Here is a 19,041-nt window from a genome sequence, read left to right as displayed (position 1 = left end):
AGATTCCCTTCCCAACTTCACTCCAGCCACCGGGCGTACTCCTGCAAACCTTCGGCCTAGCTACAATGCCTGCTTCGCTGCAGTCTCGCCAAACGCATCACCCCAACCCCAGGCTGAGTTGCTAACTCTTCCACCTGGACTACAAGATTTATCCCTAAGGAACACCCTTATTTGCTCACACCTAGACTATGAGCTCTTTGAGGGCAGAGTCCAAGCCCAGAGTAGGCACACCTAAGTGATGACGGAGTAAAGCAAAAGGGGCAGAGCAGCCAAGGTATCTTCAGAGAATCTGAAGTAGTTCCAAGATGGCAGCACATCAAGGAGGGGGCGGACAGAGGGTTGGGTGGGGATGGAGCGGAGAAGGGCATTACCACCAGACTACAGCTGAGAAGGCCATACAGAAGTAAACAGGAGCCAGGAAGGCACTCAATGATTTTTGAGCAGAAATAAGAAGCATGTCAGAGAGGAGCCTCCTTCTCCCTAGCACATTCCCATGTGGAGGGCTTCCTGGCTTTTCTCCCCAACACTTGGATGGTAATGAGCTTCACTTGGCTGGAATCTGCCTTTTGCAGAGTGAGTGCGCTGGGGTCTGTGTCCACAACACATGAAAGGCAGGTGGGAAATGTTCAGCCACTAGGAGAGGCCTGCGTCCTCCAGGACTACCTGTGACCAGGTAGGTAACCTGTGTCACTGAGGGTAAATGAGCAGCAAAGCCATTTGGCCATAGGTTTAAAGCCACTCTCTTCAATCATTTTTACTGGCAATAAAGTGACATTCTGAGCTCCATATGCCTGACACCTGTATGATTCGTTCCTTAACTAGTTCCTAATTTGGGAAGGAAAAAGTGGGTTACATACACACACACACACACATACACACACACACACACACACACAACCTTGACCCTTGACTCTGGTAAGATTAACTGAGCAGTAACAGAGTCTGAACAGCGTATGAAGTATCTTGCGTGTAGTAACTCCTTGCTACTGTCAGCTGTTTTTGTGGTTGTGAGTGCAATAGCAGGCAAGAATGTCAGGAGGATGCTGCAAGAGGACAGCGTGACCTGTAGTGTGACAGCAGGATGAAGGAGGACAGGGGAGCTTTGTGAAGAAGAATGGCTCAGATGTGGCAACGGGGACTGTGAGGGATTCTGGTGTCCAAGCTGGAAAGCCGCCTCTTGTGGAAGCTGCCACAGGAGAGCAGACAACAGCTACTGGAAGCAGTGAGAAGGAGACGTGATCCTCAGCTTATCTGCCTGCCTGCTCCCACCCAGATGGAGGGAGGGACACGCACAGGGGAAAGGAGAGCTACAGAAACTGAGCCCTGATATCGAGGGAAGGCAGAAAGGAAAGTTATGCGGGTATTCAAGACAAGGGACAAACCAACCACAAAAAGGGACTCCTGGGAAAACTAGAAGGACTGTAATATGTACTCAGGGTCAGCACTTCAGCCAAGAGAAGAGAAAGCCAATAAGCCAAACATGAACATTCAGAGACAATGAGTATATGTAAACAATTGGTGATGGTTATTCTATCTGCATACTTTTAAAATGTTTCATAATACAGGTGCCTGGGTGGCTCAGTCAGTTAAGCAGCCGACTTCAGCTCAGGTCATGATTTTGCTGGCTGTGAGTTCGAGCCCCGTGTCGGGCTCTGTGCTGACAGCTCAGAGCCTGGAGCCTGCTTAGGATTCTGTGTCTCCCTCTCTCTCTGCCCCTCCCCCGCTCTCAGTGTCTCTCTGTGACACAGAGAAGCTCCCCGTTTCTGTGTCTCTCTCAGAAATAAACCTTAAAAAAAAATTTTAAATGAAAAAATAAAAGTTTCATAATAAAAACTTTTAGAAGACCAAAGTAAGGAAATGGGGAATAAATGAAACCTTTCTGCACTGATCTCCATCTGCCACTAACCCCATCCCACCCCCACCTCCACCACCCCCCCCTCCCGCCTCACAGCTGCAACTTGACCCACATAAGCCCGTGAGGCTGGGGAGTAAGAGCAGGTCACTTGGGTAGGCATGAGTCTGGCTGCATTCAACACAGCTCTGCTATATCCCACTCAGATCCACCAAGAGCCTTTTTACACAAAACAGAGAACAGCTTTTGATGACAACATGTTCTAGAAGGAAGCCTGAACAAACGTTCACATTTACAGCTTTGGGAATTCATTCTGGTCTCTGAGAGGATGTTCTGTCAACAATGCTGCACTTGAAGATGAAGAACGTATGGGGGGAGTGGAGGGAGAATCCCTCCAGGCAACTACACGGCAGCGGAGATTTGTAAGAAAAAGGGGACACCGGGGTGGCTTAATCCATTGGGTGTCCAATTCTTGATTTCCGCTCAAGTCATGATCTCACAGTCATGGGATCGAGCCCTGCGTCGCAGCTCCGGGCTGACAGTGCAGAGCCAGCTTGGGATTCTCTCTTTCCCTCTCCTTCTACCCACCCCCATCTCCACTTGTACTCTCTTGCTCTCAAAAATAAACACTGAAAAAAAAAAAAAAAGATTTTGTAAGGAAAAAAACCTTGAATTTTAGAGTAAGGAAGACCACCTTGTCCCTAACAGATGAACATCTGGGCTGCAAGCACTACCCCTGTAACCCTCATGCTCTAGGGCAAGGAGGCTCAGAGGGCGCCCTGATAGCTACACATCTGCAGCTGTCACTAAGGCTGCAATTCTCTGCAACTGTCACCCAGGGGCAAGCGAAAAGGAATTCCCGGCAAAGAGCAAACTGGAAGGGACCCAACACCACTTGGCTTTCTGCCGGACACTGCAGATTGGAGGTCCATTCTGGGGGTCTCCCCTGCCATCCTGGACACCTGCAGAAGCACCTCCTGGCCCCCAGACTCCCTGCCCTCCACGGGACCCCTGCCAGGGTGGCTCCTCCCCCACGAGCGCTGCCCAGGGCCCATACCTCTGCCAGCTCCCGCTCACTGACACTTCCGGTGGCACTACCCTTCTTCCTGGTGCAGGGCTCTCCCATGGTGACCCTGCCATCCCCTTTGGCATAGCTGTGCACAGTGAGAACTCCCGACTGCCCTTGGGCTCGGCAGGCCAGAGGCTCACTGGTTTCTGAGTCGGAAGAAATAGAATCCCGTGAAGAACTGGAGCCCACGCTAGAAGATGATTTCTTTTTGGAACCTGAGAAGACAAGGCGTCCCCCTATAGAGGCAGGATTCACAGAAAGATCCAAGGCAGCGGCTTCTTGTTCCTCCTCTTCCTCCTCATCCTCTTCTTCCAGTTTAACGTTTTTAAGCTCTTCAAATTTGACTTCCGTGGAGTCAGAATAATCTGAAACACACATACACATTGGCCAGAGCCAACTTCCTCCTGCATGTCTGAAGCTACTGAAAAGCAAAGTGGCACAGCACAAGGAACGTGGGTGGCAAGTGAGGCCTGGCGTCATATTCTGGCTCTGTCACCTCCAGGGTCACTGTGTGATCTGGGGCTGACCGCTCAGCCGCGCCGGGCCTCCAGTTCTGTCCTGTGGAATGCAAGCCGTCTACCACCTATCTCCATAGTTGCGTCTACGATGGGGGCCTAGCCCGGCATGCAGCAGACACTCAGTAAGTGACAGCTGCTGTTTCCTCAGAAGTCTCCTGCAGGAAACAAAGGCCTGAGCTCAGCAGAGACCTGGTGACCTCAAAAGCTAGAAAATTTGAACAGAGAGGGGCTCCTGGGTGGCTCAGTCAGTTAAGTGTCCGATTTCAGCTCAGGTCATGATCTCATAGTCCGTGAGTTCGAGCCCTGCATCGGGCTCTGTGCTGACAGCTCAGAGCCTGGAGCCTATTTCAGATTCTGTGTCTCCCTTTCTCTGACCCTCCCCTGCTCATGTTTTGTCTCTGTCTCAAAAATAAATACAAACATTTAAAAAAAAATTTTTTTTAAGAAAATTTCAACAGAGGGAGCCCAGCCCCAGGGCCCCATCCATAGTGCCATCCAGGTGTCTGCAGACACACCAGGGCACCCTCAGTACAGACGCTCCAAGCCTCACCTGAGACTGAAGCGAAACCCCCCAACAAGTCTGTCCGCAACAACTCCCAGTGACTGCTCCACCACGCCTCATTTGACGTCGCTTCCTTCCCAAAATACAAGGGGCCCCTCAAGCCCCAATGTGCGCAAACTCTAAGACGGCAGCCAGTCCACACACCATCTCACTCCTACTTCTCGTGCCTCATCTGCTAGCACAGCCCTTCCCACCCTTATCTTCAAATTACAGGACACCCATGCCAACTTCCCAAATTACAGCCAAGAAAGCTCACGTGCTTCCACACCTGCACACCATCACCCCTGCTACTCCCCTCTGGGCGCCCTTTCTATGTGCCCCCACTCCCTGCCGACCTGGAAAGCTCCCACCTCTCTCGTAAGAGCCGGTTCACTGTCACTTCACCAACCTTCAGCGTCTCCCTGAGCCCTCACCAGGTAGAGGGAGAGGGACTCCCCTACCTTCCACCCCTCATCCCTCATGTCCCTATCCAAAGGCCTTCTCACACCAATTCTCACACTGCACTGACACTCTGTCCTCACAGACCCACCTCCCCACTTTTCTGTATCTGTGACCCTGCACTCAACATGGCATCCAACTCAGAACAGAATGCAGTTACATCTCTGGGGAAAATATAACCAACTAACCTGGGAAGGGAAGGCCGTCTTCGACTTGCCGCACGGAGCTGTGGGTGGGCCTCACGGGAGCGAGGGCAGCCTGGCACTCTGTCATATCGTACTGTCCCGTACTCAGCTCCTCCTTGGGGAAGAGCTCGCTCTGACTCACCTCCTGGGGTATTTCAAGACAAACTCGGTGCCTCTTTGTCCCTATACGATGCTTGGCTAGGCTGCAAGAAGGAGAGCCAACTTTTCAAGGGGCCGCAAGTTCATTTACCTACATACATATTCACACATAGCCCCAAATGAGTGAATGGCCAGGGTCTGTCTACTATGCGTCACACTTCAGTCCCACCTCTTATCTGTAGGAGACAAGGGACTTCACCTCTCTGAGCCTGTTCCACCCAATGGAAAATAGGAGTATCACCATCCTCCTCAAAGATGTGATGTGAAGCTGAAGGTATGCAGAGCACCTGGCACACAGCAGGTACCCCACAAATGTTCCTTCCTCCTCCATGTGGCCCAGATCCTCTGGCTCAGACACCAAAGGCGCTGGCCAACTTCACTCACACCACCCCCTGCCCTTGCAAGTTTCATTCCCACCACCATACTCTCCTTTTTAAAAAATGTCTCATATGGTAAGGAGAAAATGTGGCTTTTCTGGCTCAGAGGGAGCCATGCTCTCTTATGCGACCTCTGCTCCAGCCAATTACAGGCCCGCATACAGAGGTGATCACTCTTGGGTGACAGCTGTAAGAAATAGCCTGAATGCCCTCGCTCTGGGGATTCTGGAGCCTTTACCAAGAAGAAAGTTCCCTCCGCTGTGGCTCAAACACCCCACTTAGAAACAGCCTCCTGGCAGGTTATGGAAGTTGCCAGACACCCCTCCCTTAAACCGGAGGGGAGCTAGGCCCAGAGCCTGTAGGGTTACCTTCTCTTTAAGTCACCCTCCTCTCCATCCTCAATCCCTTCCATGCCATCCTCCTCTGGACACTCCTCCTCGTTTCTGGCTCTTGGAGGCAGTTCATTCTCCTTAAGAAACTCCGCTGCTTCTGGCGTGGGCAGAGTATGGTCGATAACTGTGGTGTCCTTCCCCGCTTTCCAAAGTTTGTACCTTTCTGGCTGGAACTTCCTCACAAACACATCCATGGAGATCTTCACCATGTCCTTTCTACAGGAGCACTATCCCAGGGAACCAGGAGAGCTCCAGTCAACACTCTTTAACGGCTTCCATGCGACTCCCACATCCCATCTCCTCCCTCCAAGTGCAAAAGACACAAGACAATTGAAAGCCAAACTGTTTGCGTTCACAGGCTGAGGCCATACTGTCCTTGCAGAGCCTTCGAGCATGGAGGGAAGCAGGGGAAAAAGCAGAGAGCAATGTGCAGCGCTGGGGTGAGCCCACCTGGGCACGAACTAGGATGCATAAAGAAATGCTGGAGGTGAGGCTCTGCACTTCGACCCAGGATGCTCCACATCCACCGTCCCTCTGAGACATATCCAAGCCAGGACCACATAAGCGAGTCTGCTCCCTGCCAAACGTCCAGCCCTGCTTGCTTCCCTAACCCTAAGAATTTCTCAACGGAGAAATCCCAGAGTGGCCAAAGCAAGAAACAGCCATGTGCGTGGGTGTGGTCTTCATGCTCAAATGGACTTTAAGCATGGAAACCTCACCTTACGCATCCCAAACCTGAACAAATTCTTCTAATTTCTGTATGAACGCAACATACTAGCTCTTTTGCACAGCCCTGTCAGTCTGTTTCTGAATTCCAGCAGTTCAAAGAATGTTCTAATCACCAGCCAGTGTATCTAACAAGAATTTGCTCACCAGACATTTTCAGTCATGGCGTTACAGAAAGCAATCAAACAGACTTACCAGCACAGCTTGTTTGCCATACTCAATCCACCGCCGGGTAGCAAAATTGGTGGATTCCGCACAGTTGAAGCCATGGTTAAAGCCGGCATGGTAACCATAAGGAAAAGTGATCATGAATTCTCCAGCTTCTTGAGTCACCTGAACAAGAGCAGACTTGAACCAGCTGCATCAAATGGCTGAAGTCTAACGGACTGGAACTCAGAGCTCGGCTACAGCTTCATAACCCAGCATAAGTCATAAGACCACCAGGGTCTTTGTAAGACGCGAAGCCTGATCATATCAGACCCCAACACTGTAACTGACCATTCCCCGAAGTTAACAATGTTCTAGGGGATGTGACTCTCCTCTGGCACCGGGAAGCTACAGAACCTCCACCTTTAATATCCTTGGATCCAAGTACTGCTATATGGGTTACCTCTGGCCCACGCCTGGTACAGAGAGATGAACCAGAATAAAGCCCCTCTGTGAAACAGACCGAAAAGGGTGGCTGCCTTCCTTGTAAGCCTAAGACCATATGTAAAGTCAGCTCACCTTGTCAAAGGGAATTCCATATTTCTTCAGCATTAAAGGGGAAATCAAAGTCATCTTGTGGCGGAGAAAAGCTTCGCAGCTTTGAGCACTTCCAGGGAAAAAGCCTGTTTCATTGAAAATGGGCACAGGTGAACACACTGCTCCACACCAGCTCTGCAGCCCTGCAGCCACTGCACACCTGTGCATCTCATCTGGCTGTGTCAGGAGGATAAATCAGCACAGGATCTCCACAGATCCTTCTGGCTTCGGGCCAATCCTGATTCTACAGTGAGCCTCCGGGCTCTCCAATGGCTTACCTGGGTAATCAAATTCTGTTAGGGAGACTGAGATCACCCAACCTGCCTTGTGCTTAAAGAGAGCTTTGCAACTATTTAGGACCTTGCTCCTACTCTATCCCTCAATCTTTTGTTAGTAACACATCTACAGCACAGAATACCCAAACTCTCTTGAAATTGGCCCTCTAGAGGTACAAATCTATTAAAGTCCACTTAAAAGAACCAAAGCACAAAAATTCAATTTTAACCTTTAGGTTTCTGGCAGAAGAACCAGACCCAGGATGACGGGTATACTCTCCGTGGTCAAATAAACCTATGCTTGGTAAAACTGAGACAGAGACTGTCTAAGAATTACTTAGTCCCTTCCCAGGACAAATGGAGGAAGTTTCCAGATTTTTATTTGCTCTGCTAGGGTAACCACTCTGGCAGTGTAGCTTATCACCTACATGCAGGCCTGTGAAAGGACACATAAGAAATCTGACCGCAGAGAACGGACATTTTAGAGCAATTAGTGCAGTTCACAGGGTCTCAGGGTCTGAGCAGGCACAGGGAAGAGAGACAGTACCTTTGGCAAGGCGCTCCAACCGCTTTCCGTGCTCCGGGGGGACAGAGTACCTGCAATCACATAGAAGCACTGGATGCTGAGGAGAGCCCCCTTCAGGACCTAAGGGGCTCATCCCCACTCTCAAAACAGCTCCCAACCACAAAAACTGGAAAGGAGTCTGGAGAAATGATATATTGGACTTTGGGGAGAGGAGCCCACAAGGTACAAGTGAATTTATTTCTCTAATATTCATTCATTTACCGAGACTTTCACTGAATGTTTACCATGAGCCAGAATTTATAGTATGCAACCAGCCTTGTTCTCCTTTATAATGTTGAAGCAATAAAAAAAAATTTTTTTTAAAGGATAGCATTAAAGTGCTCCTGGTGGAGGCTGAAAGCCTAACTGGGACAGGATGGAGGAGGAATGGTGAATGGGAAAAATGGATTTGATACTAGAGACCCGGCCCTGTATCTGCTGCTGACCCCATTTTCACATCATCTCTGTGACAGCTACACTGATTACCCAATAATTAATTATTCTTCCACCCCACAGGGTAGCAAGACACCACAGAAACTGTTCATTTAAAAAAAAAAAAAAAAAACCACCTGTAATTACGTAAAATTTTTGCAAAACTGAGGTGCCTGGTGGCTCAGTCGGTTGAGCGTCTGCCTCTTGATTTCGGCTCAGGTTATGATCTCAGTTGTGGGACTGAGCCATACTCCGTGCAGAGCCTGTTTAAGATTCTCTCTCCCTCTGCCCCTCTCCCTTGCTCTCTCTCTCTCTCTCAAAATAAAAAAATAAAATAAAATAAAATGAAATCTTAAAAAATAAATAATAAAAAATAAAAGTTTTACAAAACTGTTAAACTTTATTGTATTCTGAAACTCACAGTTAAGTCTATTTTAACCATTATAATTGATTATAAAGATCATTCCACGACAAGAGAAACTTCCCATCCCAAATAGTTTCACTACCAAACAAAACAGATGGGGAGTGGAGGAAAATGTTGGTCACCCAAAGGACCTTGGGATCCATCAGGCAACCTTGCCCAGAAGTCTCTGGAAGTCCCACTTTAGACGATCTAAAAAGAGTGTATGTAATAACTAGAAAATCTCTCTACAGGAGAGTGAAAATCCAATCTCAGGGAAGTTGGGAATAAATAGAAGGAAAGCACAAAAGCTATTTTTACAGATTCTAGAAGTCTAGCCATCTAAGAAAGGTTATGGGACAGCAGTCAGGGGGTCCACACAGGCTCAGAAGGTCACACACACCCCCAAAACTAGAAACTGGAAAGCATTAGAAAAAAAAGGAAAACCTCTGGGAAAAGAAGTGGTTGAAAATGCCGGAAAAGGAAATGAAGGTGCATACGGTTTCCACGACTCCCCGTGACCTGGCCCACAGTGTCCCTGTCAGCCTCCTCGCTCATCCGTCCTTGTACACAGCACCCAAACCACAAAGGACTTCCTCTAGTTCCCGAAGACATCGTGCTTCCTCTCAGCTTAGGATCTCTGCACGTGTCATTCCGACCACCCGGACACACTTTCCTCAGTCTTCCCTGTCTGAAACCTGCCACTGTCTCACCCAGCTAGGCCTCCTCATGTTAGGCCTCAGCTTGGTAGTCACCTCTTCCAGGGAAGCTTCTCCAATTCCCACCCCACCTTCGTGTACCCTTCCTACGAGGATCTAGAGTGCCCATCGGTGCTTCTCTCACCCCTTCTCTCTCCTGACCAGTCTCCTGTGTGACAGCACATAACCTATGTCTCTGTCACTATAGTCGAATGCAGAACCTTCACTGAAATGCTGGGGTTGAGAGACGGATCAACACAGGGAGAGAGGAGAGAACAGATCTTTGCCTCCCCAACTAGACTGAGAACATCCTGGAGAGCAGGAAGCATATATGGAGTAGCCCTGCATCCCCTCTTGGGTTAAGCACACACTGCTGCTCACCAAATATTTTTTCCATGAGGAAAAGAAAGCTTTCTATCATCTGAAGGAGTGACTCCAGTCTTGGAAGTCTGCCTCTAAGAAATGCCTCAGGCCTGTTCGGAGAAAGAAATCAGAAAGCAGTGGGCAAGCCTGGGAGAGCCTCTGTAGCTCTCAGTAACTCAGACGACTTATCTTTCCATCCAGTAGTATTAAATGACCTGCCCTCTGAAGCCTCACTATTCGAAGAGAGGTCTAAGCACCAGAGCTCTAACAGCATCTCACAGCTTAAAAACCTGGAGAAAATGTCAAGTGCCAGTCCCACCCCAGGCCTACGGAACCAGAATGTGCATTTTAACAAGACCCCAAGGTGCCGCCTCGGCACACTAGAGCCAAGGGGCCCTACCGCGTCGCGAGAAGCCCGGTGCCAACTGCAACCCAACTTTACCAGGACTTTGGCTCTCCAAAGTGCAGGTAGTTGATGCTGTACAGGTCCATGTCTTCAGTGTGCCAGGCAAAGGAGGTCTTCCACATGCCGAAGTACAGGTACGGGGTGTTCACACCCTCAATGGTGATCCCGCTCTCCTTCTCCACCAAGTCCAGGATGGTTTTCAGCCGCCCGATATTCCACTCATCGACATGCTGCAAAGTAAATCACAGCTGAGGGCAACTGCAGTACCCACAAGCTGAGGCTCTGAACCTACAAGAGCAGGGGTCACAGGTGACCTGTCACCCCTAATGATGATGTGGAACAATGTCAAAACAGCCTGGACATGAAGACCACAGCCCCCCTCACTCACACTTCACAGCCACCGCTAGAGCTGACGCCATCAGACCTCCAAAAGGCAAATACCACTCGGTAAAGAAAACTGGCATGTGAAAGATGAATAAGGAGGGGACAGCCACCTGTTTTTAACCCCAGGAGGAAGACTTTGATCTGAAACTAAAGAAACTGAGGTCAAAATAGGAAAGAACTCCTAAATCACTAAAAATACAAAACATGGGAATTTACCATCCCAGTCTGTGACTGTTTAGCCCCAGCTTCCACTAGGCAGCGTCATCAGTAAAAAGTCTACAATGTCACCCAAATCCATTGCCAAAACTTTAATGGTCAGCTAGAAGCCCACCTCTTATACGCACGTTCTCGATTCTTATGTCCTGCTTCTGTACCTCCCCATCCCAGATCCTTACAGTATCTTTCTGCCATTTAACATCTGTAAGTTTCACTTTCCACCACTCAATAAATTGTCATCGACAAGTTGAGAATCTTTTCAAACTCCTTCTTTCCAATAATTTACAAAATCATTACAATTAATGTGAGTGATAATCCCTAAAATTCTCCACAGATTTTTTTAATTATCAAAAACAATCCCAAATGTTCCTTCCTTATGCCATCTAAGGCTGTTTTTTATTCTTTTTTTATTTAAAAAAAATTTTTTTTAATGTTTATTTACTTTTGAGAGAGAAAGACAGAACACGAGCAGGGAAGGGCAGAGAGAGGGAGACACAGAATCCAGAGCAGGGTTCAGGCTCTGAGCTGTCAGCACAGAACCCAATGAGGGGCCCGAACCCATGAACCACGAGGTCATGACCCAAGCCGAAGTCAGAGGCTCAACTGACTGAGCCACCCAGGAGCCCCAAGGCTGTTCTTTATTCTGAAAAGCACTATACCGCAATCCGACACAAGTTGTTAAAATAGGTTCTGCTAAAGAATCTTGTTTGAGGGTTCTGAAAATCGGAATGTTTCTCTTCTTAAATACATACCCCTTTCACTAAATTAGTCAGTGATCTTTTTTCTGCAGAAACCACACTGCCTCTCCCCCAACATTTCATTTACTGTGAGCCCACCCTTTGAAGAACTCATCGGCTACCACCCACAGACTATTCTAACAGCCCTTGCAAAGAACACTATATCACCCAATTCACATGGAGAGTGGGAGAAATAAAATTCAGTCACATGCAAAAATACCCACCATTAAGTGTGCATAGCACATCGGCTGGTGGTGGGTCACTCTTTTGTTTAACTACTCAACTCAGCAAGCAGCTTCTGGGTGCCTACTAAGTGCTGGGCAGGTAAAAATTGTGTTAAATTGCAAAAATGCTGCAGAGGGCTTCCTGGAAGTCTCACCTTTTCATAGAGAGTGCCATTCACATCTGCACCATAGATTGGAGGATTGAATGTGAGATTTTTCCAGTACTTCCGTTCAAGCTCTTCAAACTCACTGTAGCGTGGGGTACAGTACCTTTCAAAAGTAAAACAAAAACAAGTAAAAAAAAAAAAATATATATATATATATACATATATATATATGTATACATATATATGTATACATTATGTGTATATATATATATATATATATATACATATATATATATATATGTATACATATATATATATATTTTTTTTTTTTTTTTTTTTTTTAACAAGGACTAAATTCATCAGGCATTATGAAAGGACAAGACACAATCCCATTCTAGGGAAAACAAGACATTTCAAACGAACAAGACAAAACCTTGGCCTTCAAGGCTCCATTACACAAGTAACCTCCTCCACATCCCTTCCTTGGGCTCTGGGCCTGAGGAAGGTAACGTATATGAAGACGTTAAGCCCATCTTCCCTAAGAAGCAGAATAATCTCAACTTTTTCAAGAGACCACTAAAAACAACATCCTGGCCAGAATCAGGAGTGGCCCAGACACTCAGGGAGAAACCAAGAACTGCAAATCCCTATATATCCACAGACAACCAAAACCTGCCAGCATGTGAAGGGCTGAGGTTCTAGAACAGTATTGCACTCTGTAAAGGAAGCGGCTCCATGACAGCTCATCTGTATTGTCACTGTTACATTCCCACCACCCTATGTAGTGACTAACTCAAATAATCACACCTAAAAACAAAGTATTTTAATAAAAAAATAAAATTCTTAAAAATGTAGATTTTTGCAAATCAAATGTTTAAGAAAGATATTTTTAAAAAGATATTTTTATATATGCACATACACGTACACAGCTGTCTATATATAGATGTCTATATCTCTATATAAAGACATTAAAAATATCTATATTCTTTAGCTCAATTATCACATACTGAGAATTTACTCCAAAATCTTTTTAAAAATTCAAACCCCTTAAGATTACATAGCAATTTTAAAAAGAATAATGTGTAAATTGAATAGATATTTGAAAATGCACATTATAAATCAAATGGCAAGAAAATATTATGAATGGATAAAGAGTAGAAGCAAAGACCCAAGACAAACTGTGGAGACAACGGGCTGGGTGGGGAAAAAAATCTTACTTTAAATGCGGCCTTACATTTTAACCATTTTAACTTCAACCTATTGAATGATCAAGTTTAAGACCCCTGAATTCCCTTTGAAATATAAGTAACTCTTCCACCTCCAACTGCTCTGCTTTATAAACTTAGATTTTTACCTGCTGGGTTTTCTTAAAGCTGGCTGACCAAGCAGGTAAGAAATCAAGGGTAAGAATTTGTTGCATCTCAGGTAAAGGGAAAAGACAGGCCTGGCTAATTTAAAAAGAAAAGAGGTATCCTGAAAGACCTACCATTTTTGAGAAGAGAGACTGGATACAGGAGGCTGAGGCCTCTGGTGGAACCCCATGTGAGCTTGAAAGCAGGGGGCCCTGGCCCCAGCGCACAGCTAGAAACCAGACAGAAAGGACGGCACAGCCTCTCCTGTGCAGAGCATGTCGCTCTTCTTCAACATGCTCTTACATAAATTCACTCATTAGACAGCAGGTGAGTCAGCAATACAGAGGTTTTTAAGAGTTAAGCTGCCAGGGCAACTGGGTGGCTCAGTCAGTTGAACGTCCGACTTCAGCTCAGGTCATGATCTGTTTGTGGGTTCGAGCCCAGCGTCAGGCTCTGTGCTGACAGCTCGGATTGTGTGTCCCTCTCTCTGCCCCTCCCCTGCTCACGCCCTGTCTCTCTCCCCCCCAAAAAATTAATAAATAAATATTAAAAAATTTTTTCTAAAGAGTTAAGCTGTCAATAAAACTGGAAAACCACATTTTGAATTGTGCGAAGTCAAAGGAAAAGAAGGCAAAGCATAGAAATAGAACAAGATCTGATGTGAGACAGAGCAATGAATAAAGCACAGGAAGGGACACCCCCAGGAGCGTGAAGACTGGCCAGCTACAGATCTAGCTCTGGGCTCATGCACAGAAAAGACAAAATATAATGTCTGACTGGCTGAAGTCATGACATGCACAGATCAAAAGGGCTCAGGAAAAAAAAGCAAGAGAGAAGGAAGGAATCCCTTGTGGACACTCAAAATTGAGGAATAACATTGGAAAGGAGAAAGTCCAAGAGAGAGAATTAAGAAGGAACAGTCAGAGCTCAACGAGGGAACCACAAAATTCATTCCAAATGTGAGGTCAAATGAAGCTAAATATTATAAACAGAAAACAAATGAAAACAGCAGGCCTAAACAAAGATGTTTCTAACAGATCAATCAGCACGTATGGATGATGAAGAATGGAGACAGAAAATAGCAAACAGCTTGACAGTTTATTCACATTCTGTCATGTCAAAATGGAAAAGAGATAGCTTCTGGATGGGTAGTGAGGAATTTGAGCATGATAAAACACAGAAGGACCCAGAAGGAAGAGAATAAACTACTGAGGCCACTTTTCGATAAGCAGGTGTTAAGACATCCGGCAAAAACTCCTTTTGAACCAACTCCAACACTCTCCTTTGCAACTCTGCAACTTACCAGGGTCAGAAAATGATTCTGCTTCTGATGGAAGAACAATGGGATTACTTTAGGTAAGGACACAGACGTGTTTAGACTGCGACACAGTACTGAGAGTAGGAATGCTTCCATAAAAAGAGCAGAAAGGGAGACAAGCTAGAGCTGAGAAAAGTGTTCTTCAGCGTCACGGCAGCAGTCTTAGGAGACAGCTATGAAGATGAGACGTTAGTTCCTAGATGCTATAGCAGGTGGGAAGGAACGTGTTTTCACTCACTTATCACTATTGGCTATCTTGCGGAACTCTCGAACAGTCATGGCTTTCTTCTGTATGTTGTACTGAGTAAAGAGGCCAGACTGCCCAGTCACCAACTGTTGGATGGGGGCAGGAATGACCAGATCATCAATATCATCGTAGGACGCCCGGGGCTTCCACTCCTTTGGAGGAACAACCTGTAGGGAACACAGGAAACACAGAGATCAGAAATCCAACAAGCTGCTCATAGTCCAGGACGTGGGTAGGCTGCTATCCAACCAGCCAATTTTACTACAAAGTGACTCTGATTTAACCACACTCACCCCAACATAGCGAGTCACACTGCTGTGCTAACCCTGATCCAGTTCAGCCACCAACTAGCTGCCTAGTTGCAGTGACCAAAGACGAGTAATACTCATTCTCAGCTCAGCATTTCCTCTGGGCACAGAGAGGAGGCTGAAGAGTTGATTTTCTTAATCTAACAAAGTGCACAAGAGAACCCAACCTGCTATCAGAGTACTGGATGAGACTGAAATGAGAACAAGAGAAGGTGGATGGCATAAGCCCTCCGAGTGCAAACACTAAAGCACCCATCTCCACCAAGAGAATGGAAGCACCACAGCAGCTGGCCCGGGGACACTAGCTCTACACCGCCCTTTAAAGACTCCAAGCTCTCCTCCAACTTAAAAGGTGCTTCAGATGTTAACAAAAGGAATTAACTTGCAAATAGGAAGTATATACTCCACACCCAGCCTTTAGGAAAGATTTCTGCTGCTGCCCGGTTGGTCACAAAAGCTCCGTGGACCAATCCCACCCACCCTCACCTTGGCCAGCCCAGCCCGATGAGCTCCTTGGGATTCAATGTAGGCCATGTATCGACTGAAGTTCCGGAACTCCTCCATGGTCGGGTAAAAAGTCATTATCCGAGCACTGGGATTCAGAGTTTCAGATTCTGAAGCCATTTTCCCTCCTTTTTGAAGTCACTCTGGTCAGACAGGAACCTGAAGAAATACATTAAGAACATAAAATCATATAAAATGTAATTAGAGTTAAATGCTGGGAATGTCAAGGAGGATGGGTGATGGGAATTAAGGAAGGCACTTGTTGGGATGAGCACTGGATGTTGTATGTGAATTCTCCACCTGAAACAAATATTACACTGTATGTTAAATAACTGGAATGTAAATAGAACTTGAAAAAGAAAGAAAAAATGCTGGGAATGTCAGGGCTGAAACAGTAAAAGATGCAGAAATTCTGAAGAAGCATTAAGACCTCACACCTGGAATCTGCCTCTACACAGGTTATTTAAATGAACAAAAAAAGATAGAAAAGTTTATATTTAAAAGAATCTAAAAGAATCGGATGCATTAGGGCACCTGGGTGGCTCAGTGGGTTGAGCGTCCACACTCAGCTCAGGTCACGATCTCACGGTTCAGGAGTTTGAGCCCTGCATTGGGCTCCGCACTCAGTGCAATGCCTGCTTGGGATTTTCTCTCTGTCCCACCTGTGTGCTTTCTCTCTCAAAATAAATAAATAAAAACTTAAAAAAGAAAAAAGAATCCGATGTATCAAAATTGTGGGTATTCAAATCTCATTTAAATGGAGACACTGTTTCAGCTAAACTGTTACTAGAGCGTTAATCCTATCTAACAATACTATCGCTGCCCTGCCCATATTTTACTCTTATCTTTTCAAGTTGCTCCCTTATTCACCTTTGATAACTGCTTTGGGGTATATTAAACAATGTATTACAACCAGATGTAAAAAAACAACCTTTGGGCTTCCTTCTAGGTCACAGCTTAAAGCTTAAAGCAGTATTCTAGATTCCTAAAGACAGTTACTTGGCTACAAGATTACAAAGTTTAAGAGGTAAAAAGTACACTGATATTAGTTTTTAAAACCCTAAAGTGAAACTGTTCTCATATCTAAGCCAAAATGTAATTTCAGCAGTATTACATGAGATCAAACTAGAGACTAGTTCAACTGTACCATACCCAGAATTCAAAGGACAAAATTTAAATGGGCAATAACCTGGCAATACAGGGCAAGCCTCAAACTGACTGGAAAAGGTCAAATATTGTGTTTCTAGATGAGGCCTTCAACTAAGTGGGTGCATCCCCATTACCTGATAACACAATAGACTATTCCAGCTGAATAAGAACCAAGCATACTAGACAAAAGGAGCCACTTCAGAAGCAAAAACATTTCCCTCCTCAACTCCCCCAATCTGGGCCCCAAAGCCATGGCAGTTCAGCTTCAAGTTCCCTAGAGAGCTGGAGAGCTCAGAAGGGAAAACTGTCTCCAACCTACCAGCAACCTAGTAACAGACTAGGAAGACAGCATGGGCACAGAACTATCTAAGATAGGAGAGAAAAGCCACTACCCGCATCTCTCAAGCTTCCATTTCTCCAAAAACAAAGTCTGCTCTTGGCCAGGAGCTTTTCACACACCTCACCAAAACTTTACATGGCAGGTTTACGTTTATCTTTTTACATACCAGGAAATTTCCCCACAGTCCTGCGATGCACTCCCAGCACTTCTTCCGCTACTCGATGCTGCCTGCAACATAACTTCCACCTAGACTAAGCAAGTGTGGAGGAACCTCTCAAGTTTAATCAATTTTGAGGACCCTCTTTTTTAAAAATGCCAAATATCTTACTTCAACAAATTTGACAACACACAATCCTGTGAACACTGTAGGCCCCGTCACCTGGGCCTTGGAAGCCACTAATGGGGCTTCACCTGCCTCTGGACTTGGTCATCTTTGTTATGCCTACAACCTAGAACAATGCACGGCACAGAGTAGGCACTCGGTACCTATTGAATAACTGATTTCCTCGCCCCCACTTCAGTTGCTCACTCCCTTTTTCAACCCTAGGATTCCCTTCCCCCAATCTACTCCCTGGGGAAAGCTCTTGTTCCTTGACTCCTTCATTTCCCCCATCCAGCAACAAAGCCGAGTAGTTTCAGAGCACCGGCTCCGGGATCAAAACAACTCTGAATACAGATCCGGTCTCTGCTATTCAGTAGCTGTGTGACCTTGACTGTATGAGTTGCCCAAGTCTCAGTTTCCCCACCTGTAAAATGGGGATCCCAACCTCCCTGCTCAGCAGGGTTGCTGTGATTAACTCAGATGATGCAAGCGAAACCCTAAGCACTAGGCCCTGTACCTAATAACTCAATAAAGGTCGCTGTTGCTAACAACCACCTCTAACTCCCGCCCCCTCCCTTCGCAGCCACCCCCGCGGGTACCACTCCCAAGGTAGCCCCCGCTCCCAAGGTCCCCGATCCTCACCGCATAGAGGGCCAGCCCCTCCCGGCCCCGCCGCCTAGGCGAGTGAGGCCCGGCCGCAGGAAGAAGAAAATAAGGCCTAAGAGACCCGCCTCCCTTCCCGACGTGCATTGGCCATAAGAGATTAGAAAGGACCAATCTTAGGACCCATATTAGAAGCTCCTGTTCCCATTGGCCAAGAACCATGCCTTTCACTCACCGCTGACGGCAACCCCGCCCCTCCCCCACTGGAGCTCACGGTCACGGCTACAGCAGCAACAAACCTAAAGGATTCCAAAACCCTGTGGTTCCTACCTAAAGCCCACCGCCCCGGCAGGGCTAATGCTGGGCTCCTGCTGTCGCCACTAGCCGTATCTACTGCTTTTTCAGCCGGCGAAGGGCGAAGCTCCGCCTCCTCTAGAAAGTCGGCCTCTGCGCAGCCGTACAGCGTCAACCAATCTGAGGGACGCTATCACTCCTCAAACAGCCAATGAGCACGCGCTGCAGTCGCCCAAGTCAGGGCATATCAATCTGCTCAGCCTATGAGCGCTGGGTCGGGCTGTTGCCAGGAGGAAACGCTGTACCACTCGGGACTGCGGCCACTGAGCATCTCGGCTGGATTACGGGGCTGGCCAATCATAGGCGCGCTTCTGGCCGCCCAGAGCTAATCAGAATTGAAAGAGGCGAATGCCTGGAAATAGGATGGTCGGCAAAGGTAGAGGCAGTGAGATTATTGTAGGATGTTACTAACGGAAGGGTGGGGCAGAGTCTTTTTAGGGTGAGACCCTTGCCTAAGGTAGAAGTGCGCTGGGAGCCTAATCTTCCGAGATCAAGCAATTTCTGATAGGGTGACCAACTTGTCCCATTTTACGAGACTGCCTTGGTTTTTAAAACTGTAAGTCCCGTATCATGGGGAACCCCTCGCCCGCCCGCAAACCGAGACATTTCCTGAAGGGGGCAGTTCCTGAAAGGAAGAGAGCTCCGAGGTGGGATGTCCTTAGAGTCATTAAAAAGCAGTTTCTCAATGAGCAGGGATTTGGGGGCCATTAAGAGC

General features: G+C 46.9%; 1 protein-coding gene across 4 annotated transcripts in view; it reads right to left on the bottom strand.

Annotated features, from left to right (window-relative positions):
• KDM4A (lysine demethylase 4A) overlaps positions 1-18,396 on the bottom strand; it is a 46,282-nt gene extending 27,886 nt beyond the window's left edge. For 2 of the 4 annotated variants that reach the window (XM_042996875.1, XM_042996877.1), the window contains exons 1-11: positions 18,012-18,084; positions 15,541-15,717; positions 14,738-14,913; positions 11,878-11,992; positions 10,198-10,391; positions 7,845-7,894; positions 7,005-7,108; positions 6,474-6,611; positions 5,529-5,779; positions 4,628-4,827; positions 2,910-3,286 (exon numbers count right to left, since the gene is read on the bottom strand). In XM_042996875.1, the coding sequence (XP_042852809.1) occupies positions 2,910-3,286; positions 4,628-4,827; positions 5,529-5,779; positions 6,474-6,611; positions 7,005-7,108; positions 7,845-7,894; positions 10,198-10,391; positions 11,878-11,992; positions 14,738-14,913; positions 15,541-15,678 (1,743 nt within the window). In that variant the 5' untranslated portion in view covers positions 15,679-15,717; positions 18,012-18,084. Of the gene's footprint in view, positions 1-2,909; positions 3,287-4,627; positions 4,828-5,528; positions 5,780-6,473; positions 6,612-7,004; positions 7,109-7,844; positions 7,895-8,717; positions 9,866-10,197; positions 10,392-11,877; positions 11,993-14,737; positions 14,914-15,540; positions 15,718-18,011; positions 18,085-18,302 lie in introns of those variants that run through there. The other 2 variants (XM_042996876.1, XM_042996878.1) reach the window with 2 other exon arrangements.
• Between the last annotated feature and the right edge of the window lie 645 nt (positions 18,397-19,041).

The sequence above is a fragment of the Panthera tigris genome, chromosome C1 (assembly GCF_018350195.1).
Source record: "Panthera tigris isolate Pti1 chromosome C1, P.tigris_Pti1_mat1.1, whole genome shotgun sequence".
NCBI classification, from domain to species: domain Eukaryota; kingdom Metazoa; phylum Chordata; class Mammalia; order Carnivora; family Felidae; genus Panthera; species Panthera tigris.
The sequence above is the reverse complement of the archived record's forward strand: the minus strand, read 5'-3'. Positions and strand labels throughout refer to the sequence as shown.